Source organism: Equus asinus, chromosome 17 (genome assembly GCF_041296235.1).
Source record: "Equus asinus isolate D_3611 breed Donkey chromosome 17, EquAss-T2T_v2, whole genome shotgun sequence".
In the NCBI taxonomy this organism is placed as follows: domain Eukaryota; kingdom Metazoa; phylum Chordata; class Mammalia; order Perissodactyla; family Equidae; genus Equus; species Equus asinus.
In genome coordinates this window covers 39,170,347-39,196,624 of record NC_091806.1, presented here as the reverse complement: position 1 = coordinate 39,196,624, position 26,278 = coordinate 39,170,347, and the positions used below count along the sequence as shown (strand labels likewise).

Genomic DNA, 26,278 nt, shown 5'->3' with positions numbered 1-26,278 from the left:
GGAGAAACCACTTTTTATTGAAATAGAGTATGAATTGTTTCCTTTGTATAATTTAAAAAAATATAACGCTTTCTTGAGGTATAATTCACATACCATATGATTTGCACACTCCAAGTATACAATTTGGTGGTTTTAGGTATATTCACAGAGTTGTACGGCTGTCCTTTTGATGATTTTTAAGATGTAATCATTCCAGTTTCTTTGTGTTGACAACATCCGTCTCCTCCCTGGTCACACCTGTTCTTTTTTTTCCCTTCAGTTATTTCATTGAGGTTATAATGGTTTCTAGCATTGTGTAATATCAGGTGTACATCATTATATATCAGTTTCTGTATAGACTGCATCGTGCTCACCAACAATACTCTAATTTTTATCCATCACCATAGAAGTGTGCCCCTTTAACCCTTTTGCCCATCTCCAACCCCTTCCCCTCTGGTAACCAATAATCTGTTGTCTTTATCCATGTGTTTATCTTCCACATGTGACTGAAATCATACGGTGTTTGTCTTTCTCTGCCTGGCTTATTTCACTTAACATAAAACCCTTAAGGTCTATCCATGTTGTTGCAAGTGGGACAATTTTCTCTTTTTTTTATGGCTGAAAAGTATTCTATTGTATATATATATATATATATATATATATACACCACATCTTCTTTATCCAATCATCAGTCTATGGGTACTTGGGTTGCTTCCACATCTTGGCTATTGTGAATAATGCTGCAGTGAACATAGGGCATAAGTCTCTTTGTATTGTTTTTTTTTTTTTAAAGATTTTATTTTTCCTTTTTCTCCCCAAAGCGCGCCCGGTACATAGTTGTATATTTGTTTTAGTTGTGGGTCCTTCTAGCTGTGTCATATGGGATGCCGCCTCAGGGTGGCTTGATGAGCTGTATCATGTCTGCGCCCAGGATCTGAACCAGCGAAACCCTGCCCGCCGAAGTGAAGCATGTGAACTTAACCACTCGGCCACGGGGCCGGCCCCTCTTTGAATTGTTGATTTCAAGTTCTTTGGATAAATACCCAGTAGTGGGATAGCTACGTCATATGGTATTTCTCTTTTTAATTTTTTGAGAAATATCTATAATGTTTTCCATAGTGGCTGCACCAGTTTGCATTCCCACCAGCACTGTATGAGGGTTCCTTTTTCTCCACACCCTCTCCAACATTTGTTATTTTTTGTCTTGGTAATTATCGTCATTCTAACAGGCGTCAGGTGATATCTCATTGCAGTTTTTATCTGCATTTCCCTAATAGTTAGTGATGTTGAACATCTTTTCATGTGCCTATTGACCATCTGTATATCTTCTTTGGAAAAATGCCTGTTCATATCTTCTGCCAATTTTTTTTTTTTTTTTTTTTGCAGTAAAATGTGTGTTTCAAACTTTCTTAACAAAGTGTTGGTGAAAAAGATACTGGAGTAAGAGTTCGTTGCGGTGGAAAACCCACAAAAAATATTTACGAATTCATTGCTCTTCCCTATTTTTTTTGTTATTATTTTTTTTTATTGAGTTATTGATAGGTTACAATCTTGTGAAATTTCAGTTGTACATTAATGTTTGTCAGTCATGTTGTAGGTGCACCACTTCACCCTTTGTGCCCACCCCCCACCCCACCTTTCCCCTGGTATCCACTAAACTGTTCTTGGTCCATAGTTTTAAATTCCTCATATGAGTGGAGTCATACACAGATTATCTGTCTCTCGCTGGCTTATTTCACTTAACATAATTCTCTCAAGGTCCATCCATGTTATTGCAAATGGAATGATTTTGTTCTGTTTTGCAGCTGAGTAGTATTCCATTGTATATATGTACCCCATCTTCTTTATCCATTTGTCTGTTGATGGGCACTTAGGTTGCTTCCACGTCTTGGCTATTGTAAACAGTGCTGCAATAAACATTGGGGTGCACAGGACTTTTGGGATTGCTGACTTCAGGCTTTTTGGATAAATACCCAGTAGTGGGATGGCTGGATCGTATGGTAGTTCTATTTTTAGTTTTTTGAGAAATCTCCATACTGTTTTCCATAGTGGCTGCACCAGTTTGCATTCCCACCAGCAGTGTATGAGGGTTCCTTTTTCTCCGCAATCTGTCCAACATTTGTTGCTATTAGTTTTACATATTTTTGTCATTCTAACGGGTGTAAGGTGATATCTTAGTGTAGTTTTGATTTGCATTTCCCAGATGATCAGCAATGATGAGCATCTTTTCATGTGCCTATTGGCCATCAGTATATCTTCTTTGGAGAAATATCTGTTCATGTCTCCTCTTCTGCCAATTTTTTGATTGGATTGTTTGTTTTTTTTTGTTGTTGAGTTGTGTGAGTTCTTTATATATTATGGAGATTAACCCCTTGTTGGATATATGATTTGCAAATATTTTTCCCCAGTTGGTGGGTTGTCTTTTCGTTTTATTCCTGGTTTCCTTTGTCTTGCAGAAGCTCTTTAGTTTGATGAAGTCCCACTTGTTTACTTGCTTCTTTTTTCCTTTCACCTGAGTAGACATGGTATTCAAAAAGATCCTTCTAAGACCGATGTCAAAGAGTGTACTCCCTATATTTTCTTGAAGGAGCTTTGTGGTTTCACATCTTACCTTCAAGTCTTTAATCCATTTTGAGTTAATTTTTGTCTATGGTGCAAGATAATGGTCTAATTTCATTCTTTTGCATGTGGCTGTCCAGTTTTCCCAACTCCATTTATTGAAGAGACTTTCTTTTCTCCATTATATGTTCTTGGTTCCTTTGTCAAAGATTAGCTGTCCGTAGATGTGCAGTTTTGTTTCTGGGTTTTCAGTTCTGTTCCAATGACCTGTGTGTCTGTTTTTGTACCAGTACCATGCTCTTCTGATTACTATGGCTTTCTAGCATATTTTGAAGTCAGGGATTGTGGTGCCTCTAGCTTTGTTCTTTTTTCTTAGGATTGCTTTGGCTATTTGGGGTCTTTTGTTGCCCTATATGAATTTTAGGATTCTTTGTTCTATTTCCGTGAAGAATGTCATTGGGATTCTGATTGCGATTGCATTGAATCTGTAGATTGCTTTAGGTAATTTGGACATTTTAACTATGTTTATTCTTCCAATCCATGAGCATGGACTATCTTTCCATTTCTTTCTGTCATCGTTGATTTCTTTCAATAATGTCTTATAGTTTTCATTGTATAGGTCTTTCACCTCCTTGGTTAAATTTATTCTTAGATATTTTAGTCTTTTTGTTGTGATTGTAAATGGGATTGTATCCTTGACTTCTCTTTCTGTTAGTTTGTTATTAGAGTGTAGAAATGCAGCTGATTTTTGTAAGTTGATATTATACCCTGCAACTTTGCTGTAGTTGTTGATTATTTCTAATAGTTTTCCAATGGATTCTTTAGGGTTTTCTATATATAAAATCATGTCGTCTGCTAACAGCAAGAGTTTCACTTCTTCCTTGCCTATTTGGATTCCTTTTATTTCTTTTACTTGCCTCCTTGCTCTGGCCAAAACCTCCAGTACTATGTTGAATAGGAGTGGTGAGAGTGGGCACCCTTGTCTTGTTCCTGATCTCAGAAGTATGGCTTTCAGTTTTTCCCCATTGAGTATGGTGTTGGCTGTGGGTTTTTCATATATGGCTTTTATTATGTTGTGGTAATTTCCTTTTATACCCATTTCATTAAGAGTTTTTATCATAAATGGATGTTGGATTTTATCAAATGCTTTCTCTGCATCTATTAGGATTATCATGTGGTTTTTATACCTCATTTTGTCAATGTGGTGTATCACATTGATTGATTTGTGGATTCCTGTGTCCCTGGTATAAATTCCACTTCATCATAGTATATGATCTTTTTAATGTATTGCTATATGCAGTTTGACAATATTTTGTTGAGGATTTTTCCATCTATTTTCATCAATGATATTGGCCTGTAATTTTCCTTCTTTGTGTTGTCGTTGTCTGGCTTTAGTATCAGGGTGATGTTGGCCTCATAGAATGTGTTAGGAAGTGTTCTGTCTTCCTCAATTTTTTGGAATAGTTTGAGAAGGATACGTAATAAATCTTCTTTGAATGTTTGGTAGAATTCTCCAGAGAAGCCGTCTGGTTCTGGACTTTTATTTTTTGGGAGGTTTTTGATTACTGTTTCAATCTCTTTACTTGTGATTGATCTATTCAGATTCTCTATTTTTTCTTGATTCGGTTTTGAAGAGGTTGTATGAGTTGAAGAATTTATCCATTTCTTCTAGGTTGTCCAATTTGTTGGCATATAGTTTTTCATAGTATTCTCTTGTAATCGTTTGTATTTCTGTGTTATCCATTTTAATTTCTCCTCTTTCATTTCTAATTTTATTTATTTGAGCCTTCTCTCTTTTTTTCTTGGTGAGTCTGGTTAAGGGTTTGTCTATTTTGTTTATCTTCTCAGAGAACTAGCTCTTAGTTTCATTGATGCTTTCTACTGTTTTGTTGGTTTCTATTTCATTTATATCTGCTCTCATTATTATTTTTCCCTCCTTCTGCTGACTTTGGGCTTTTCCTGTTCTTCTTTTTCTAGTTCTGTCAGGTGTAGTTTAAGATTCTTTATTTGACATTTTTCTTTTTAGTTCATGTGGACCTGTATTGCTATGAATTTCCCTCTTAGGACCCCTTTGGTGCCTCCCATATGAGTTGGTATGGTGTATTTTCATTTTTATTTGTCTCCAGATGTTTTTTGATTTCTCCTTTACTTTCTTCAATGATCCATTTGTTGTTCAGTAGCATGTTGTTTAGTCTCCAGATGTTTGTCACTTTCCTAGCTTTTTTCTTATAGTTCATTTCTCATTTCCTCACGTTATGGTCAGAAAAGATGCTTGATATGATTTCAGTCTTCCTAAATCTTTTGAAGCTTGACTTGTTTTGCAATATATGGTCTATCTTTGAGAATGTTCCATGCGCACTTGAGAAGAGTGTGTATTCTGATTTGGATGGACTGTTCTCTATATATCTATTAAGTCCATCTGATCTAGTTTTTCATTTAACTTCATTATTTCGTTGTTGACTTTCTGTCTGGATATGTGTCTATTAATGTAAGTGGAGTGTTGTGGTCCCCTACTATTCTTGTGTTGCCATTAATATCTCCTTTTAGGTCAATTAATAGTTGCTTTATGTACTTTGCTGCTCCCGTGTTAGGTGCATATATATTTATAAATCTTATGTCTTCTTGGTGGAGTGTCCCTTTTATTGTTATATACCGCCCCTCTTTGTCTCTCGTTATCTTTTCAATCTTGAAGTCTATTTTGTCTGATAGGCTTATGGCAACACCTGCTTTCTTTTGTTTGCCATTTGCTTGGAGTATCATCTTCCATCCCTTCACTCGGAGCCTGCATTTGTCTTTAGAGCTGAGCTGTGTTTCCTGGATGCAGTGTATCGTTGCATCTTGTTTTTTTTTTTTTAAATTTTTCTTTAAAGATTGGTACCTGTTGCCAAACAATTGTTGCCAATCTTCTTCTTTTTCTTTTTACTTTTTCTCCCCAAATCCCACTGGTACATAGTTGTATATTTTAGTTGTGGGTCCTTCTAGTTGTGGCATGTGGGATGCCACCTCAGCACGGCCTGATGAGCGGTGCCATGTCTGCGCCCAGGCTCTGAACCGGCAAAACCCTGGGCTGCCAAAGCGGAGTGTACAAACTTAACCACTCGGCCATGGGGCCAGCCCCTTGGGTCTTGTTTTTTAATCATCCAGCCACTCTATTTCTTTTGATTGGAGAATTCAATCCATTTACATTTAGAGTGATTATTGATATATGAGGGCTTAATGCTGCCATTTTGTCCCTTGTTTTCTGGTTGTTCTATATTTCCCTTGTTTCTCTTCCCATGTATTTCTGACTGCCACTTCAGTTTGGTGATTTTCTATGATGGTTTTCTCTTTATTTATCATTCGTGTCTCTTTTCTGATTTTTTGTTTAGTGGTTATCATGAGGTTTGTATAAAAGAGCTCATAGATGACATCGTCTGTTTTCTCATATCCTCTTATTTCCTTAATCTAAGCAGGTTCTATCCCTTTCCTCTTCCCCAACTAAGTTCTTTTTGTCACAACTTATTCCATTTGGTGTTGTCAGTTTGTGGTTAAAATGAAGTGATTATATTTATTTTTGATGCTTTCCTTCCCTTTATCTTTAACGTTGTAATTACGTGTTTGCTAACTTGTTCTGCTAGAAAGATGCAGTTTTCTGATTTTGTCTATTTGTCTTCTTGCTCAAAGCTTTGTAAACCCTTTCTTTTTTTTCAGGTATGAGGGACTTCTTGATCATTTCTTGTAGGGGGGTGTCTTGTAGCAATGAACTCTCTCAGCTTTTGTTTATCTGGGAAAGATTTTATTTCTCCATCATATCTGAAGGATGTTTTCGCTGGATAGAGTATTCTTGGCTGTAAGTTTTTGTCTTTAATTATTTTGAATATATCATTCCACTCTCTCCTAGCCTGGAAGGTTTCTGCTGACAAATCTGCTGAAAACCTGATGGGAGTTCCTTTGTAGATTATTTTCTTCTGCATTGCTGCCCTTAATATTTTCTCTTTGTCATTGGCTTTTGCCAGTTTTACTACTAGATGCTTTGGAGAAGATCTTTTTGCATTAATGTAATTAGGAGTTCTATGGCTTCATTTATTTGTAAGTCCAGTTCTTTCCCCAAGTTTGGGAAGTTCTCAGCTATTATTTCTTTGATGAGGCCCTCTGCCCCTTTCTCCCTCACTTTTCCCTCTGGAATACCTGTAATCTTTATGTTGCATTTCCTAATTGAGTCAGGTATTTCTCAAAGAATTTCTTCATTTTTTTTTTTAAGCCTTAGTTCCCTCTCCACCTCCACCTGAAGCCTTTCTATATTTCCATCCTCTAAATTATGAATTCTGTCCTCCATAACGTCAGTTCTGTTTTTTAAAGCTTCTAGATGTTTTTTTTTATCTCATTCATTGTGTTCTTCATCTCCAGCATTTCCAGTCCTTTTTTTTGGTTTCAATCTCTTTTGTGAAGAATTCCTTCTGCTCATTAATTTTATTCTTGAGTTCATTGAACTGTCTTTCTGAGTTTTCTTGTAACTCATTGAGTTTCTTTATGGCAACAATTTTGAAGTCTCTGTCATTGAGATTATAAATTTCTGTGAGTTCAGTGTTGGTTCCTGGAGACTTACCATTTTCCTTCTGCTGTGCAGTGTTAATGTTGTTCTTTATGGTGTTTGATGAGGTGGACCTTACCCGGCACATGGTGGTAGTGTCAGGTCGCAGATTCCACCTGCCACCTCTGGCAAGGGGGCCAGAGGTGTGTTTTCTCAACATGCTGCATATCCTGGAAGTTGTGCCTATAGGGCTTGTTTGCATTTTCCCGCTGCCAGCAGCCACTTGGTGAGTCACACATGCATGTACAGGGCTCTGATGTGGGTCCACTGCCTCGGCTGGGGATGGCCGAGCTGGTGCACTGGGATTGGGGGGGGCCTTGTTTCACGTTCCTGTGAAGGCCTGCTCTGTGCTCACAGGGGATTCACCTGGGCTGCTGCTCTGGTGGTGGTGCCACGTGGTGGCTGAGCTGTGCCACTGAGTGGCCATCAATCCTGTGGGCCAGACTGCAAGTCCGAAAGTGAAAGCATTCACATGCAGGACTGCCTGCTCCCCTGCCTCCTCTTACTGTTGGGTGCTGGCTGCTATGTGAGGATCTGTGACCTAGACACTGCCACTGGGGAGGGGGAGGGTACCTGATCACCTCCTTCCAGTGCTTCCCTGGGCTCCAGTACCCCCACCTTATGATGTCTGGCTGCATGGATCTCTCAGACATCCTGTTGTGCTGTGTGGGAATCCTCTGTTGGTTAACAAATGTCCTTTTCATTGGATCTTACAGGGACAGACTAAGGGAACAGCTCCCTCTGCCATGATGCTGATGTCACTCTAACCCTTCCAGTCTCTTTGTGTGTTGACAACATCCATCTCCCCCTAGTCACACCTGCTCTCTTTGCTGCCTTCTTCCTGCCTGTCCTTGCTCTCCTCCGTATATTAAGGCCTCAGGATTTGCCAGACTTTGGGCTGAGACTTTAAAAAACACTTTTTTCAGTAATGTTATTTCCTTATAGCTGTTATACATTCACAGAAAAATTGAGGGGAAGGTACAGAGAGCCTCCATAGACCTCCCGCCCCCAGCCCTCCACCCTGTCTCCCCTACTATCACTATCCCACATTGGAGGGTGAATTTATTACAATTGATGAACCTAAATGGGCACATGATTATCACTTAAAGTCCACAGTTGACATTTGGGTTTAGGCTGAAACTGCCCATGCATGGTTTCATTCAATCCTCAGAGTGGCCCTGTGCAGTCAATATAAATATACCCATTTTACAGATGAGGAAATGGAGGCCCAGGGGAGGTATGTGCCTTACACAAGGTCGCACAGCCAATGCCCAGAAAATCCACTTTGGTGACTACCTCCCTCTGCTCATGGTTCCTTTTGGGTCTTCTCTCCCTGGAGGCAGGAGCCCGTTGGTCCTTGCGAGGTGTGCGAGGGCCCTCAGAGGATGAGCTTGGGCATGTGTCCCCAGTGCAACTCGTCCCAGAGCTGCTGAGCCATCAGGGAGAACTGCTGTGCATCTTGTTTCCCCATCTCTCTCTAGATTCCCTGGGAGAAAGGCAGGGTCTCTCACCTCATGGAGACGTGGAGTTCAGCAAAGCGGCTCGCAGACCCCGTGGAGACACTGAGGACCCCGTCAACTGCAGCTCCTGCCCGGGGCCCCCAGCAGCATTGCCTCGGAGGCCAGCGCTCCACCTCCTCCAGCTCCTCTTAAGAAGGAACCTTTCTAACACACAGACTTTACCCATGAGCCCCTTGGGAGCCCAGGCCTCGCCCTCACTCCCTTCAGGGCCAAGGGGCATGTTGACAGGGGAACCCAGGGCCTCCCATGCCCCTTGGCCCTCCCCAGAGCCTTCAATCCCTCCAGGAGCCTCCGCTCTACCTCCAGCCTCTCCCAGGGCTCCTGGGCCACCTCCTGTTATTCCAGAGCCCTTGTCCTCAGGCTCCAGGGACCACATTGCATCCAGACAGTCTTCTCCACTGGTTGCCATCCCGACTGGAGCTTCAGCCCTTTCCATGACAGGCCCCAGCCCCTCAAAGACCCCAGTCACCCTCCTCAGGCCTCGAAGACTCTCTCTCACCTCCTCCAGACTCTCTGCAGGCGTGGCTGACAGCTCCAGCCCCCAGCAGCCCACAGTGGGGACTTCTAGGGAGGAGGAGTCCACTGGGTGAGCAGGCCTCCACTTCAGGGCCGTGCCCAAGAGACGGTGAACAGAGGACCCTCTGCCAGTGGTCCTGGGACTTTACATGGAGACTCCAGGGGCCAGTGAGGCTGCTGATGCTGGAGGCTCACTCCCACAGGGTTCCTGGAGGGGATGGAAAATACCCACGGCCAGATGGAATCTTATTCTCAAGAAGCATTTGGAATGTGCTGTGAGAATGGAGCAAATGCGTTCTCCATGGGCAGCATCCTCCTTGGACAACCTGGCCGACTTGTCTCTGGAGAAACGTGGGGCTGCTGAGCTCCTGCTCTGGAGGAGGAGAGCAGGGAGGCCCTGGGATTCCAGCAGGATTGTGCCATCAGCCGTCCTGCGTCCTTCCCTGAGATTTCCTGATTAAAGGACGTCTCAGTCCCCTAGGCTGCCTCCTGATTCACTCTCGCTGTTGGAAAGGTGGGAGAACTTCACTCCAAGCCCACGGGGGGTAAACCGGCACCCTACAGCAACTCCCCCGGTTTGGAGCAAAGCCTGAACCAACAGGCTGGGTTGGGAGAGGTCTTATGGAAACACCTGGTGGCTTTGATGCTGGAAGACTCCAAGTGAGAAGGGAAAAGACCAATGGAGCAGGCTCTGCAGGTTGGGTTCCTGGGAGGGAACCTCTGAGCTGGAACAGCAGGCAGGCAGCGTCTAGGGATGCGCTCAGCATTAGTACCTGAGGGCGAGAGGGAAGGAAGCAGGAGAAGAAGTTGGGCTGCTCTCTGGTCCCAAGGCCTCAGCCAACCCCGTGTGGGAGCTCTGAGGATGGGATGGCCCTTCAGAGTTTTCCTGAGTTGGGGCAAGGAGACAGGGCATTGTGTCCCCATGATGACCAGTCATTCTGTCTGGGCTGCTCCAGGAAAGGGGCATGACCTTGGGCAAGGAGCTCCCTTCAGCCAAGTCAATTCCTTCTGAGGACTGATGGCCAAGAGCTGTCAGCCAACGACCTTCCCAGATGCTGTGGGGATAAATTCATCAGTCCTGAAGGAGGATCTGGATGGGGGAGCCCAGTTTGCATGACAGATGGAAAGTGCTGTCATTAATGGGAGGAAGTGAGATGGGGATGGGAAACAGAGCTATGCTGTCACCAGGTCACCAACTTGCTACCACTGAAACCCAGTTCATTCTGCAGCCCCCACTGCACAGACTCACCCACATTCACCCAGGCCACGTTCCTCTTGGCTCTTGTCTGACCTGCTGCTCACCCCATCTCCTAGGGTGAAGTGTCTGCAGTGGTTGCTGGCTGCAAAGGCCATCTGGGGTATGCAGCCGAGACGTTAGTGTAGAAATTGGGTCCTAATCCAAGTGTGGTTGCTAGAATAATGAATTTGGAGTTAGGAGGATGGAAACCAAAGACTTCAGAGATGCAAAGGGCTTCGAGACCATTTTGCCCAGTAAGCCACAAAGGGTGGTTCTAAAGTGTGAGGTCTGGGGTGCCATGAAACCCAGCTTTGAGCCATATTCAGCTGTGATGAGCCGTGGGACCTTCCTTCTCAGGTCCCTCAAGAGTATAATGGGATCATAGTTGTCCTACCTCATGGAGTTGTGCCCAAGGCATGTGGTCATGCCTCCATCAGTCTCCATGGTTTGTGCCTGTGACCCTGTGCTGCCCACCCAGCTTCACGATCCACCTGAGATCTAGTTTCAGGATGAAAGTACAGAACATTGGCTGCCTCCACGTTGCAACTTCTCAACAAGCCAGCTGTCAACAGGGTAGTGCCTGAAAGTCAGTGCCAATTTTCTCATCGCTGTCCCTCTGTAGTGTAAAGGATGGGATTCAAGTTTTAATAGTACTCTCCCCTCTGCACAGAACTGAAGTAAATGACATTCACTGTGACTGTTAAAAGAAGCCGGCCGGTGGAGGGGATGGGAGGACAGCAGTCAACGTTTTCCCAAAGTTGGTCCAAGTTTCAGAACAGGCTTATTTGTGAGCTACCTGCTCTTTACAGCTGAGACCACACAGGCCCAGAGAGGTTAGATCTCAGGCTGCACAGACTCTGAGGGCTGAGCTGGGAGGTGTGCCCCGTTTTCTGACTCCCACTCAGGCCTTTTTCCTTCACATCCCTCCTGGTTGGGTTCTTCTTGTTGGAGTTTCAGAGAGACCACTGACGACCACAGTTGATGGTGGGCACTATGACCGCTTTATCTTAGTTTGGTCTCCCCCAAGAGGAGACCCAGAGATCAATATCTAGGTGAGAGTCACTGGCCTGGGAGGTGGTCCCTGGGAGCTTGAGGGAGGGGGAGGGGAGACAGAGAAGCACAGAAAACCAATCACGGTGCCTTTAGGAGCGGGTCACTGCTGCGGGAAATTGGCACCCAGTCCTTCCTTGGATCCTCTGGGAGACCACATAGCACACGCCTCAGAATTGTCCCCTCAAGGGCCTGAGGACCTCACTCTTGCTCCTGGGCTGTTGGTTTTCCAGGATTAAGGATCCAGCCTGCATCCTGTCTGCTCGCTCCCTGGCACAGGAGGCCTGGGGAAGAGGGGCAGGAGCTGTCTACAGAGGACCTCCTGCTGGACCAGGGCTCCCACTGCCTCACACTGTGGCCAACACAGTCCCTTCTCAGGTCCCCTGGGGGCTCAGAGCTGTCCTCCTTCCCCCAGTGCATGCTGTGTCGTTGTGACATGTTGGAGGCCCCAGTGGGATCCAACTTGGTAGGAACATGTTCTCCCCACAATAAGGCACACTATGCACAGCTGCTGCCCAGGGCTGGCTCCTGGAGGCTGGAGGACCCCCTTCGAGACCCCAAATGGGTGCGTAGTGCTGTTAATGAACAAGGTGAGCTGGTCTGAGTCTAGGCAACCTGGGCTCCAACAATCAGGGGTGTTTGTTCTTGAGGGAATACACCCTGCCTTTTCGCTTACCTAAGACTCCACATTTAGGGTCTGAGAAGCAGTGGAGGATGGGGAGAGTGTGGGGAAGCCTGTTCCCTCGTCTCAGGTTCTCTGGGCCTTGGAAGTCCCCCAAGGACCAGACCATCAGACCGGCTCCAGAGACCTGATTTTGAAGCTTGTTAGATTGAAGGGCCTGAAGACAAACCACGTGGGTTTCTACTTAGGATAAACTTTCAGAGGTTGAAAGCACCTTTCAGTACCTTGTTTTGAACGTGTAGCACATCCATCACGTCATTAGAACTAAAAATATGTAACAGGGTATTCACTGAGAAGTCTGCCCCATGCCACATCTATGCGGTCCCCCTTCTCTGTTCTACGATCGCTGGTTCTTGATCATCCTCTCTTAGCTCCTTTATGTATATGCAGGCACATCTTATTCTTTTCTTTATAATCCAAAGATAGCAGCCCATAGGCCCTGGTGTCACCTCTTTTTGTTTTTGTTTTTTCTTCACCTAACAATCTCTTCGGGAGATCTTTCCATCCCAAGCACCTGGCAAGCATGCTCATTTTTTCCCTTTTACAGTTGTGTAGCGGCTCCTCGCATGCATGCACCGTAAGATGTTTAACCATCTCCTGGGGGTGGACATTTGGGTTGTTTCAAATCTTGCTCTTGGAAAAGACGCTACAGAGAATAAGCTTGGACTTAGATCATTTTGCACGTGTGCAAGTGTAGCTTTAAGAGGAAATCCCAGAGGTGAAGTTATTGGGCCCAAAATATATATGATTCTAATTTAGATAGATATTGCCAAATGGTGCTCCTTAGGGGTTGTACTGGTTTATGCTCCCACCAGAGCTTCGAGAGAATCTGCATTCGGGGAGGGTCTGGGTTCCATGGATGAGTGGAGCAGAGAACTGTGAGATGAAAATAACACTCCTGGACAACTGGGAATGAAAGGATGGATGAGCTGAGCTTAGACCCTGAGGCTCTGAGGAAATGGAGAAAGAAGGATAGAGAGGAGGCCTGAGCCTGGAGAGGAGGGAGGTGAGTCCATCTTACCTTGTGGAGCAAAGCAGGAAACGTCAGAGCGGATATGTTAGCACAGGGTTTTCCAGTCCAAATGGTCTGTTGAGTGGGGAGACTTTTTAGGTGCTGTCTGGATCCAGGAATCCCAGGGTGTGAGGTAGCAGGAGAGGGGCTGGGAGGGAGAGTCTGAGCTGCAGCTGTCGGGGAGGAAGGAAGGGTGTGGCCAGGACCAGGAGGACAGGAAGGGTCCGGGAAGACGTGCCTGCATCCCCTGCCTGGGGCATGGTGGGCGCTTGGAAAATGTCAGAAACACAAACCCAGCAAAGGAGCCTGGACACCATGAAATTCCTCTCCAGAAACCTGAGAAGTGCACCTGTTTGTCCCAGGGCCAAATATGACTGGGACAGAATGCAGTGGGGGTGGGAACAGAGGCATCTGTTGTCTTAAGCATGACCTCAGTCGAATCAGATCCACTCTCTCATCTTATCCCAGTTTTTGCCTTTTAAAAATTCATCTCCAATTCATCACTCAGTCAACAAATATTTATTGTGCATCTGCTATGTGGCAGGCCCTGCTCTGTTCCTGTGGCCCCAACAGTTCAAGGATCACAGTCCCTGCCCTGGAGGATCTGAAACAAGTGCTCCCAAGAATGCGTGATTATCGATGCCCCCAGTGCCATGAAGGAAATGAGGGCCGGGGTCTGCGAGAGGGTGGTCTGGGTAGGCCTCACAGGGAGGTGACATTTAAGCTGAGATCTGCAGAATGGTAGAAAAAGGGAACAGCAACTCAAAGGGAACAGTGTGTGAAAGGTCTGGAGGTGGAGAAATTTGGGTATTTGAGGAGGTGGAAGAAGGCCAGTGTGGTGGGAGCTCAGGATAAGAGGGATCAAGGTGAGGCAGGGAAGGCAGGTAGGGAGCAGAGCATGCAGGATGGAGAAGCCACACCAAAGGTTCATTGTCTTATTCCAAGTGCTATGGGAAGGCATTAATTAAAGATTTTAAGCAAGGGAAGGATGCAATCAAATTTATGTTTCAAAAAGATTGTTCAGCTGGGGAAAATGGGCCAGAGGGGACACGAGTGACACTGGGGGACCTGGCGCATGGGATGGTAGAGTTCACACAAGCCTTCTAGGCCCTGACATCTTACTTTGTGTGAGTGATAAATGACAAATTGGGGGATGATGTCACAGGGTTTCCAAAGCCATCTTGTCCTGGGCACCCCAAAGTCACTCCCTCTCAGCAGGGGGGCCCAGCTGCAGCCCTCAGGCCCGTGTCTCCAGAGGCCAGTCTGGGATCCAGCTGTCGGCAGAGGCAGGAGCTATGGGAATTGTCCCACTGTGGGTGCTGAGGAGTGCAGGACTGTAACAGGTTTACTAGCAAGTGAGGAACTGGGATCCAGCCAAGCTGAGTTACAGTGAACCAGAGCACTTTGCGGCAGGACTTCTCAGAGATTTGCTTGGAAAGGAGCCTTGTGAGCCTTGAAGAATGTGGCATATTCCAGGCTTATTTTGAAACTCTATTTTCCGTTGAAGTTTTCTACCAAACTCACTCTGAGAAACTCTGCTCTAAATCGTTCCTGTTTGCTAAAGGGCACACTCAGTTCCTTCCTCACATCTCACAACGCTCAGGAACTGGAAAACCATACTGTTTAATTACTGATGGGGAGACGGGTCAGTTCAGTGTCTTAATCCAGATTGTTGAGGGGTCTCAGGTGTTAGTCTGGATCAGCCAGGTAGTGACAGAGAGTAGCTGGGTAGATTTTGGGGTGTCAGCTTCTGTCACCTCTACTGGCCCATGTCTTCCAGAAAATTCCGCCTGTCTGGCTTACTTAGGAATGTCACCATCAGTGGCCATGTTCCCTGAACCCTTTTCTTTTCTCATGATCTCTTATTGGCTTTGGGAGAAATGAGAAGTTGCCTCCCTCGACTAGAAACTCAGGGGCTCTATTCTATGAGGAGGCAACGGGCCTGGCATTTCTGGTCCCCACATCTTCCCTGATGCTCACAGCCAGACCTGCTGAGTCCCATTCGTCTTCCTGGCTCTCATATGAGCTATGTGGTGCTGTCCTAGTGGTCGTTTCTGCCCACCCCCAACCCCCGCCCTGGTGTTCTGAGCCTGGTAATGTGAAGGAGAAATATCGACAGAGAAGCAAGTCCACAAACGTGTTTCAGAAGGCTATGCTTTTATTCTACATTATTGGTCTGAGAGGGAACAGGGCCAAGATTCCACCTCCACGATCCCACAGGAAGAACAGTCAGGAGAATTACGCACATCTACAAGGGGGAGAACTGAGGCCAGATCTTCCTGCGAAGTGGCCGGATAGACTCAGGCTTAGGCCACGGGAGCCAGGCCGACCTGGTTGTTGGCTCTGTCGAAGACGGTAAAGTACTGGCGGATGAAGACGTCACCCAGGATCCAGAGCTCTCCGCTGCTGGTGTCCAGGTCCACGCCCTCGAAGCCACTGATGCAGCTGTCATCCTCCTGGAGAAAAGGAGGATAAAACCGGAGATGGGACATAGACTCAGAGGTGACAGACGCTGGGAGATCAGCGTCAATAAATCTAGTCTGCTGCAAGGCACGTCAAGGAGGAGCTTCCTGGCTCGTGTGTGGGGCCTCGGCTCTTCTTAGCCTAGGATCTGCCTGTATGACCTGTTCACTGCACTTGGTTCCAGGGATCCCTAGACATGGTCCAGTGTTTCTGGCAGATTCTCAAACCCTGGCGACAGCATCAGAGCTAAGGGGTTTAGGGGAACTCGGCCTCTGGGAGGATTTTGGAAACCCCAGTGACACAGCCCTTTCTGATTATTCTGATCCTTTCCGGTGGCGAGCTGTCAGTTCTTTTCATTCTCTAGGTCACTGGCCCACAACCTTGGCTGCACATTAGAATCTCCTGGGGAATTTGCACCCACCCGCATTGGTCAGGCCTGACCCCCTACTAATTTATCAGCATCTGTGGGGGAGTGGCTGGGCATCATCCTTCTTGCTGAATAACATTGACCCACTGGGCAAAATGAGTTTTCCACTTGAAGTTATCATAGAAGGAAGGAGTTGGTCTGTGGCTCATTTGACTTGTTTGTGAAGACTTGTCACTTGGTAGAGACAGTGGGGGCGGGGGTGGATCATAAGCCTTGACCCTATGGAAGTTAGGATCGCCATTGGCCCAACCCTTTGTGGTCGATATCACCTGACTACCCTAACCACACTGAGTGTGGGGAAAGCCATAGATCAGATGAGGAAACTGCAGCTGAGAGAGGTTGCAAATGGCACAGAATCAATGAGCTGGTAACTGAGACCCAGAGTGTGGACTCAGGGGTCCAACTTGAAATCCTCTTCCCAGGCCATCAGTGTTTGCCTCCCTTCTCCCATTTGGATGCTGCTTCCAAATTCTCATTCACTCATTTATTTTGAATGCATTGTTTTTCTCTGGTGGCTGTCTAGAGCAGATGCCAACTTCAGCTTTTGGAAGTGCTCTTTTCTTAGTGAGAGGAGGAGTGTTGGCCACATTCTATGGGACACGTGTAGGTGGGAGGCCAAGAGCCCACTTACCTTTAGGATGTAGGCACTAGGAGGCAGAGGGAACTCGACGCCATTCATGGTGAAGACTATGTCGGGCAGGCTGTCGATGGCTGAGCAGCCGATCACCCCCTGGAAAGAGTGAGGGTTGGAAGGGTTGCCTTCTTTCTGCATGGTGGACCCACCACCTCCGTCTAGGACGGGGCAGCCAAGGCTGGACTTACCTCACCGAGCAAATCCTTTCTGGCTCCAATGTAGCTCTGGATATTGTCGATGCCAGAGGTTGGGCCAGCCAGCAGAGAGGTGCCAGTGTCAACAATGGCCTGGCAGCCCCCGCTGCAAGCGATGGACTCTCCATTTATGGTGATGCTGGAAGTGAGATGCGTGTAAGGGTCCCCTGAGCCTCCAGGGGGTACATCTCCCCAAGAAGGAACCAAGTGACCTCAGAGGGTCCCTCCTCCCCATCCGTTGGCCAATCCACAAAATTTCAGCTTCTCTCCTTCATGCTCTCATTCATTCATGCATTCATTTACTCAACAAATCTTTATTGAGTGTCTACTCTGTGCTAGGCCTGGGAGATGAAATGCCAAACGAGGCAGCCTCACAGTTTCTGACTGCAGGCGGTTTACACTCTAGCTGGAAAGATAAGTTATGACTGAGGAAGAGCCTCATGAATAGGGCACAGGACAGGGGAACAGAAACAATCCAGGGTGAGGGTGGTGGTGGTGGGGAGCAACCAGGGTGGGTTTCCCAGGGAAACAGACAGCCCGAGGTGGCCAAGGAGATGAAGAGCTGGAGGAGGACGTCCCAGGCAGAGGGGAAGGCAGGCAAGGAGGGATGGACATGAGAGGAGCAGGGGCGGGAGTGGGAGGAACCGATGAAGTTTTAGCACGGCTGGGGCAGATGTGAGCGGACAGAGTATCCCGGTTTGCCCAGGACTGTCCTGGTTTTAGAACTGAAAGTCTTGAATGCCAGGAAACTGCTCACTCCGGGGCAAACCTGGAGTCACCCTAGCAGGTCAGTCAGGGGAGGAACAGCAGAGGAATGAGGCTGCATGGAGGAAGGGCGGGCCCATAAGTGGAAGTGTGGAAAGAATGGGCTGAAACAACTTCTCAGCCATTTTGCCCTGTCCATAGACTGAAAGTGACATTTTTTCTGGCGTGGGAGGAGTGTGTGCCTGTTGTTAGTTCCCCTAAATGCCAAGACGTGTGGACTGGTGGGTCTCCAGCTCTTTGCAGGGATGCTGGTGTCGTGTCTCTGTGAGCAGAGGGAAAGTGGCTGTCTCATTCTTGCAGAGCATCTGGGGTCCCAGACAGCTCTCCTCATCCAGGGAGGGGCCTTTCTTGGGGTCTCTCTGGGTTGGCCAACTTCCACCTTCTCCTCCTGGGGTACATTTCCCTCTCTGGTTGTTCCAGGGGGATTCTGGGAAGCTTAGTCAACTCAGAGTCTATAAAGAAATGAGATCTGGGGCCCACGCCAGGACAGTGCCCATCCATGGAGATCTCACCTGTCCACGGCGATCTGCCAGTAACCCTCAGTGGTAACAGGGACCCAGTGCAGGCTTCCAGTGTAATAGGAAGAATCTATGCCACCGAACATCACCACACTGCCACTCTCGTCATCGCTGTTGAAAGTGGGGGGAAAAGACAAGAATTCACTCATTCAGCTGAACATCTGCTATGTGCATCCTAAGAGCTCCCCTTGACTGGGTTCTTTCCAGTGCTAGGAGCTGTGCTGAGTGTGACGGACAGGGTTTCTTAATCCTCACATCAACACCCAAACAGTGGTCACTATTATTATTATTTCTGCTAGACAGTGAGGAATCTCAGGCTCATAGAAGTGAGGCGATGTGCCCAAGGTCACACAGCCCGGGAGTGCCAGAACCAAGATTAGAACCCAGGTCTTTCCAGTTCCAGAGTTGTGATTCCACCACATCCTCACTCTTGTTGCTGTGGGGACCGCAAGAGAAGTGAATGTGGGACAGTGTTTGCTCTTGAGGACTTGACAGTAGAGTTCCCTGGTTCTCAGCCAGGGGCACCTTTGCCCCCAGGGGACATTTGCCAAGGTCTGGGGACATTTTTCGTTGTCATGATTGGGTTGGGGTACGAAGTGCCACTGGTGTCTAGTACATAGAGGCCATGCAGCCTGCTCAACATCCTACAATACACAGGACAGCCCCCAACAGCAAGGCATTGTGTGTTCAAAATGTCCATAGCGCTGAGACTGAGAAACCCTGATCTAGTTGAGGAGGTAAGATGGCCCCATGGAATCTCTAAGTCCCATAAAGGCAGAGATGTTTAGGAGCCGACTTGAATATTAAGTGACCAAGAGGAGAAATGGGCCCTCTATTTGTAATTTACTCCTGTTGTAAATTTTCTCATTGTTACCAGAATATTCATTTTTCTGAATCTCTGCAGTTTCAGGTTAGATTGGGAAGCAAATGTGTATGATGATAAATTAATCACCAAAGAAGTGGCTGCAGATACAATAGTCCCCACTCACTTCACCCCACATCAACTTTCCTGTTTTCCTGACAGTAAGTACAACGCGACTCAATGAGTTTACAGTAGAAGAATGAACAACTAAAGAAACGGATCAACAATGACAATGGCTTCAAAAGAGAAGGGGGACTGAGGGGTTGGTGGGCAGAGCTGAGAGTCTCGGGAAACTGACGACACCCTCAGAAACTCCTGCGTAACCTTGACTCAACCAAAACCAACACTGGTTTATTCTTTATTTGTTCTTAGGATTAACTCATAGCCACAACTGGAACCTAGATTTTGTTAGCAAATGACCTAAACTATCTTTCGTCGTTTGGATGTTCCATTGTTTAAGATATAAGTCACCATCAAATATTCTTTTCATTGCTATGGAATTTTGCTTAGGAATCCCTATCTATAGTGGATTCATTTTAAATGGTGGTCTTTTGGGGCCAACGATGAAGGGACTAGGGTTAGAAAGCAAATGGCTAATGACATTTGATTTGTATAAGTCAGGGTGACAAAGACTCAGCTGGTAAATGAGATGACGAAGACAGGTCATCACAGAGAGATGTGACACCATTCTCTCCAAAGCCATGCCTCTCAAGACTTAGACACGGACCCTTCAAATCTCTTGCTGGCTGAGACCCTCTTTACCCCACCCAGCACCGTATAGCCCTCTGCTGGGCCAGGTGACTATGACCTCCCTGCCCGACTTACGAGCTCAGGTAGACAGAGAAGAGGTCTTGGGAAACCAGACCCTGGTCCCATATGTTGTCAAAGACGGGAGTGGCCCCAGAGGCGGAGATGCTGGGGTAGCCGAGACCCAGGATGCCGTCAAAGGGAGCCAAGAAGAGGAAGAAGCCAGGCTCCTTCTCGCTCAGGCCGAAGATCTGGTTGGTGTCCTCGATGCCTCCGACCTGAGTGGGGGAACCAAGATGTTCACAACCAGCTTGTGTTGACTGAGCACTGCGGGACATCAGCCCTGGGCACAGAGTGTCCCTGGTTCATCTCATGTAGGACTTGGCTTCTTGGGCATCAGGCTGGAAGGAGGGGAGAAGGATGGTCTGTGGGAATGCTTGTTATTCTGCTGTATTAACCATTGCAGCTGATCTCCAGATGGCCACAGTCTGCAACTTGGTGTGAGAATTTGCTGCAGAACAGCCGGGCCCTGTGTGTTCCTGTTTCTGATGATCAGATGCAAAGCTGAACCCAGGTAAATCAGAGCCCTTGACCCCTGCCACACCCTGGAAGGGGGGACGAATGTAGAGATTCTGTGACTTGATGGGGGCTGCAGGTGGAGGGAAGAGAAAGAGGAGGAGGTGCTAAAAGAGAAATGAGCCTTTTCCTACCTTCTCCCCCAACTGCATAGCACTCAGCTTGGGTGGGGCTGAGGTTGGCTGTTGCCTCCAGGCATCCCACCCCTTACCTGCTACTGTCCCACCTAGAAATGTCTGTCACATCTCTTCCAATTCCGCATCCTGCTCCCCCAAATCAAGTTACTTTGGCGATCACTGAGACCCCTATTGCCTGAGTGAGCTCATTATGGGGGTTACACTTTGGCTCCCACAGTCCCCAGAAACTGGCCGTAGGACTGGCAGGAGGAGGTGGTGAGCCAGCAGGTTCTCACCCTGACAGTGTCGTATCCGAGGATGCCTGTCATGCTGCCGGTGCCGTAGGTGATGGAGATCGACTCACTGGTGGCCTGGTAGGTGGAGGACTTCTCAGGGTTGAAGCGCTTGTGGTCATCTGTGATGGTAAGAAATGACATCGTCAACCTCCAAAACCCAAGCAAGAATCATGGCTGGAGATGTCTTTCTAGGGTGGGCTCCCATGGTTCTGGGTGGAGTTTTGGAAGAGAAAGGTGACCTTTCCCCAGATGTTGGAGCCCAAGCATCTGCATGTTCCATTCCTGCCTGGTTGGACCAAGTGGGACCATCTGCCTGATGGAAGGTCCCCAGCCAACCCCACCGTCCTCCGAAGGACCCCAGGCAAACACTGAGCAGAGCAGGCCCATGGCTGCCCATGGCGATGAGACCCTTCACAGAGCACTGTAAACAGCCCATGACACAGCTACACTGTCACGGTCACAGCCCTACAATGTTACAGTTCAAATTATGAAGGGGAGGATTCCAGGGGCTCCTCCTCTGAATTAAAAGTCAAGTTAACATGCTGGAAGAGGAAGGAACTTGAAACGCGTCCATGACTCCCAATGACAAACTCTCTTCCTTAGCAAACCAATGATTTTTTTAAATAAGCGAGATCACAACTCAGCTCATTCTTATGAGTCACTTTCTCATGTCAAGCTCTTGTGCCAGGTGGTTATCTCTTAGCCCTTTAACCCCATCTCCCCTTGGGCCTCCCTTACTCCCCTGGGCTGTGGTTGTTCAGGAGACCTGCTCTCTGCCATTGGACTGAACCCCTTGGGGGCAGGGACCATGTGTGATTCTCCCTCTATCCCCAGGGCTCCTAAGCCCTTGCTGGACACATAGGTGCTTGGGAAATGTCTGTTGAGGGAATCCCTGAGTGACTCCAGCAGGCTTGAAATTGGACCTATTTGAAGCCCCTGAGCGTTCAGGCCTCCCAGGTCAGTGGGCGCTGGGGTCCCGGGCAGGGCCAGGCACTCACAGCAGGCGAGACTGGAGCAGTAGGTCGAGGGTACCCACAGGTTGGAGGAGCCGGTGTCAAAGATGACAGTGAACTCCTGAGGGGGAGTTCCGATGCTGATGGTGCCGAAGTACTCCTCCTGTGGGGCGGGGACAGCACAGGTCACTCCCCATCCTGGGAGCCCCCCAGGGAGCAGGGCCTTGTGGGGCTTCTCCTCAGCTTCTCACCCTCACTGCTCTCCTTGCCTTTCTCTCCCTGTCCAATGCAGCCATTCTTCAAGGCCCCACCTGGCCTCCCCTCCTCCTTGATGTCTTCCCTGATTGCGTCCCTGTTACCCTCTGTCTGTTTCTTCTAAGCACCATTAACGCCTAATAATCTGCTCTCCCCTCTTCAGCTCTCCTCTTAATGTCTTAGTCGTGCCACCCTGGAGAACACACCATCTCAGACGACAGTGGGTAACCTGATAGCAGCCAGCAGAGTAAATGCTCAAAGGCTCAATCAGTAAATTGTCGATCAGGAGATGAAGAAGTCACCCAAAGATGGAAACCCCTGGATATATCCTGTTCCTAAATCGAGGTGTGTACAAGGTGTTTTGAGGAGGGGCGTGGTCAGGATTTTTATTCTTAGTGGCAGCACTGTCTCCCTTGCCAGCAGTTCTAGCCACGCTGGTCTGGCTCTTCTTTGATGATGACAAGCTTGTTCCCATCTCAGGGCCTTTGCACTTGCTATTCCTGTGCTAGGAAAATGTTTCTTCTGCATCTTTTCTTGATCTGCTCCTTCTCAAACATTCAGAGCTCTAGTCAAAGATCACCTCCACCAAGAGGCCCTCCCTGACCACTTCATCTAAATTTGTGCTTCCTCCATTCTTCTTCTTCCTGTTACCCTATTTAGTTAAGTTTCCTTTTCATCACTTTTCATTACATGGCGTTATCTTGCATACTTATTTATTTGTGTCTTATTTGCCTTCTCCTCTAGAATAAAGCTCCAGGAACTTTGTTTCTTCATCACTGTTTTCTCAGCTTCCTGCACAGATCCTCTGGCACATAGTAGATGCTTCCTAAATATTTGCTAAGTGAATAAACGGACTGACTTTACCAAGCTGTTACCAAGACCCAGGCCCTGTGCTAAGCCTCCAAAAAAACATTATTGCATTAATTACTCGCAACAGGCCTCTGATGGTATGTGTTCGTGGTCCTGCTTGACCAACAAGGAAACTGAGGCTCGCTCTGAGAATTGAAATGACTTGCCCAAGGTCACATAGCTTGGAACTATTAGAGAACAGATTTGCACCCGGTCTGGCAGATTTCACAGGCTAAGCTCTTAACGACAGGCAACATTGCTTCCTATCGTTGGCTCTGTGCCCTCACACAGGGGACACACAATATCTACTGAAAGGCAGGGCATTGCCATTGGGTCCCAAGTGTAACAGTGAGCCATCTTCCTGAAACTCCACACTGATCATGTCAACCCCCCTGGTTAAGATGATTCAGTGACAATGAGGACAAAGACCCTCATCAGAGACTCTGGTCTGGCTCTGCCCACCAGCCCCTCAGTCCTCGCTCGGCTCCTCCCTCCCTCTCTGCTCTCCCTGAACACTGGCCTCCTTTCCTCAAATGCACTCTGCTCCCTGCTGTCCCAGGGTCTGGCAGAAGCCATCTTTCTCTCTGGGACTCTTTCCTGTCCTCTCCAACCCCCACTTCTCCTTCTTTGCCCTGGGGAGTTGTCCCTGTCCACCACCTACGTCCCTCTCACAGTGTCACCTTCACTGCGTAGCCCTTGGCCTGGCTGTACTTTTCATTGATGATGAGGCTCAGTGGTGATGGTCTCTCCCTACTAGACTGTGAGCCCCATGAGGGCAGGGGCTGTGCCTGGTTTTGTTCCCTGCTGCTTTACCTGGGCGAAGCACAGTGCCTGGCACATAAGGAGGTGCTCTGCATATATAAACCCTGAATGAATCAATGAGAGCAGCATCTCTGACTGTGAGTTTTACTGCCTTTCCTGTGCCTCTGAGATCCAGAGAGCAGACCCTTGGGTTACTTCCTGGGGGCTCAGAGCTCTGGTGGATCCTCCAAGAATCCTTGGGACCCCTCTCTCCTCTGGGCCAAGTCCTTAGTGCTGCCCCCACCACCCTGCCTGCCCATGCACTCACATCCAGGTAGTTCTCCAGGGGCTCTGAGTCCACCAGGGTGGCGGCCTCCTTGGGGAAGAACTTGCTGGCTGGGTTGGGGGTATGCTTCTTCAAGAAGTCCTCCAGCAGGCCATGCTCGATCAGGTTCTGCCTCAAGGACTTCTTTCTGACAAGCGGAACCCTGTGGCAGAGCATTAGCAAATGGCATGGCTTGGAGGAGGAAGTGTAATTGGGAAAGGAGTCTGCTCACAGGGTGCTCTGGAAGGCCCCGAAGGTAAAGGAAGCTCGTCCAAGAGAGGGAGAAGGAAGGAAGTCATTAGGGAAGACGCTCCCATTTTTTCTACCCTATTGCAAAGAGGTTCAGTGGTTGCCTGAAGTTGCCTGGCCCAGTGATGGAGCTGGGTACCGAACGCAGGCTGGAATTGAGGGCCAGGGCTGTTCATCAAATTGGCAGTGCAGCCTCCACAAAACGACAGAGAGAGACTGGAAAGGAGACTCAAGATGGTGGAAGAGAGTGAGGAGTTGTATGAAAGAAGAAGGTAAGAAGAAAAAGTTAGGGAGGAAAGGAAGACAGCATGACAGGCAGTGAAGGGAAGCAGCCCCTTGGAAGCTGTTCTTCGCGCCTTTTGTCCCCCAGACTCACTTGTAGATAAGGCACTCAGAGAGCGCCACCAAGCTGAGCAGCAGCAGCCACTTCATGGTTCTTCCTGGGTCCCAAGTCTCCAGAGAAGGGAAGACGGATGGAAAGCGTACAGCAGAGGCAGGAGCTGCTCCTTATATACAGCACAAGTCCTGGGGAACCTGCCTTATCAGCCTCCAAGTGTCACCCATTATCCTAACTCCAAACATAAAGGTTACCGATAAGATTGTCCCTACCCCTGCGCCATGTTCTGAGAAGTTTCCAGTCGGGCAGCTTTCCATTGTAACCACATCCCACGATTAGGATGCACCTGCATAGAGAACAAGCCATGAAGTTGTGGCTTATTTCTCAAATCACAAACACGGCCTGGGTTAAAACTTGACAAGCAGAATAGTTGACAAAGTTGGTCTAACGTGCACTTAACACAGAATGGGTGTCAAAGGAGCTCAGGGTACCCCGATTTGTCCTGGTGGGACAGATGCTGGGGTTCTTGGAGAGCAGCTCCCCACTTAGCCATGGGCCATGTTCCTGTAGCTGCTAACCCAGAGAACATATATGGGTCAGTGGTTTGGTACTCAGAAAGCATTTTCCCACAGAAATATCATTTTGTGGGTTGTTGGGTGTGTAACTAGCCTATAGGCCTTATTATTCTTGCATAACATTGTGCTCATTACAATGGGCCGAGTCTTGGGACAGTGCTTCATGCAGTACAGAGGAAGAGGAGGGAACGAAGAAAGCAGAAGAATGCTGCCTTCCTTTCCTGGAGGAAGCACACTTGAAAGAGGCTGGTTTTGTCCTTGGAATCTGTGCCCCTCACTTTCTGCATCCCTTCTCTTCCTGCTGCTCCTCTCCCACACTCTCAGGTATCTAGAAGCCTCTACCTTTGAGACCCCAGCTGGGTCTGACTCTCCCAGGGGCTCCATGTTTAAAACTTGGCTGCATCAGCTGCAATGGAGCAAAGCAATCTGGGCAAATTCAGATGAGTCGGTGAATGACTTAGAAAGGTTGTCTTCTTAAAAGAAGATGCTTACCAAGCCAATGGATTCTCTACTTTATGGATTGCATTCAGTGAACAAAGTGGAGTGAAAACTGATTGAGGAATTGTGGAGGAGGGGGATAGGTGGGCAGGAGGTCACCAGGAGATAGCCAGCCGTATCTGCAGGTCTTGTTCTGAAATCAGATTCCGTGGGCCGTCCCTGGTTTTTCCAACATCAGTAGACACAGATTCTATAAAAGTTTCAAATTTCCCCTAGCGCTCTGGGTGAGCATGGAAGGGTGGGCAGTGTGGATCAAGTTCAGGACCAGTGGTGGTCAGTACGAAGCACATTTGTATTTCAGACTCACCTGATAAAGCATCCTTTTGCCCCAAACCTGGATCTTGCCCTGTATTTTCCACCTTCACATCTTTTGGTGCCTGCTTCTTTACTTTCTTTTCTTCCTCCTTGAGCATTTCTCCTTGATCTACACTCTCAGCTTTGGGTTGATCTCAACTCCTCTATGGATGAGTTGATGGTCCTGAAAACTTCTGCTTAAGTCCCGAAGCAGTAGATTGAGACCCCTGTCTCCAGGCCACCACTGCATGGGTGGTAAGGAGGGACATCTGCTGGGGGGTGGGCGTCAGGGTCTTCAAAGGTCATTGGTGCCTTATGCTGGGCGTGGGTACGTGGGTGCTCATCATGATTTTCTTCACTGTATGTATATGTTCTACATGTCTTAAACCACTCATAAGAATTTTTTATAGAAAGAAAGAAGGACAGAGTCTTTTGTGTGTAGCTTTCAAGTTGGAAATGAAGGGAAGTCTTGTTGGGGG

The 26,278-nt window shown here is 47.6% G+C and overlaps 2 protein-coding genes across 5 annotated transcripts in view; one reads left to right on the top strand and one right to left on the bottom strand.

The window, feature by feature from the left end:
• VWCE (von Willebrand factor C and EGF domains) overlaps positions 1-9,642 on the top strand; it is a 37,265-nt gene extending 27,623 nt beyond the window's left edge. For all 4 annotated transcript variants that reach the window (XM_044750250.2, XM_044750249.2, XM_014866922.3 and 1 more), the window contains one exon: positions 8,590-9,642. In XM_044750250.2, the coding sequence (XP_044606185.2) occupies positions 8,590-9,218 (629 nt within the window). In that variant the 3' untranslated portion in view covers positions 9,219-9,642. The remainder of the gene's footprint in view (positions 1-8,589) is intronic.
• A 5,623-nt stretch (positions 9,643-15,265) lies between these two features.
• On the bottom strand, positions 15,266-24,565 carry LOC106847581 (pepsin II-4-like). Its single transcript, XM_014866926.3, has 9 exons — positions 24,472-24,565; positions 23,850-24,009; positions 21,722-21,839; positions 20,724-20,842; positions 19,814-20,013; positions 18,121-18,237; positions 16,838-16,982; positions 16,647-16,745; positions 15,266-15,581 (listed from the first exon to the last, which is right to left on the bottom strand). The coding sequence occupies exons 1-9, from the start codon at positions 24,525-24,527 to the stop codon at positions 15,432-15,434; spliced, it is 1,164 nt and encodes a 387-aa protein (XP_014722412.2). The 5' UTR covers positions 24,528-24,565; the 3' UTR covers positions 15,266-15,431.
• Positions 24,566-26,278: the final 1,713 nt, after the last annotated feature.

What these genes read in the sequence shown, in the direction of transcription:
- LOC106847581 (XM_014866926.3), bottom strand. Translation starts at nt 24,527, where the DNA reads ATGAAGTGGCTGCTGCTGCTCAGCTTGGTGGCGCTCTCTGAGTGCCTT. An exon ending in TCTGAGTGCCTTATCTACAA is followed by an intron (nt 24,010 to 24,471) that starts GTGAGTCTGGGG and finishes GCTCTGCCACAG; the next exon opens with GGTTCCGCTTGTCAGAAAGA. An exon ending in CCCTGGAGAACTACCTGGAT is followed by an intron (nt 21,840 to 23,849) that starts GTGAGTGCATGG and finishes CCCGCCCCACAG; the next exon opens with GAGGAGTACTTCGGCACCAT.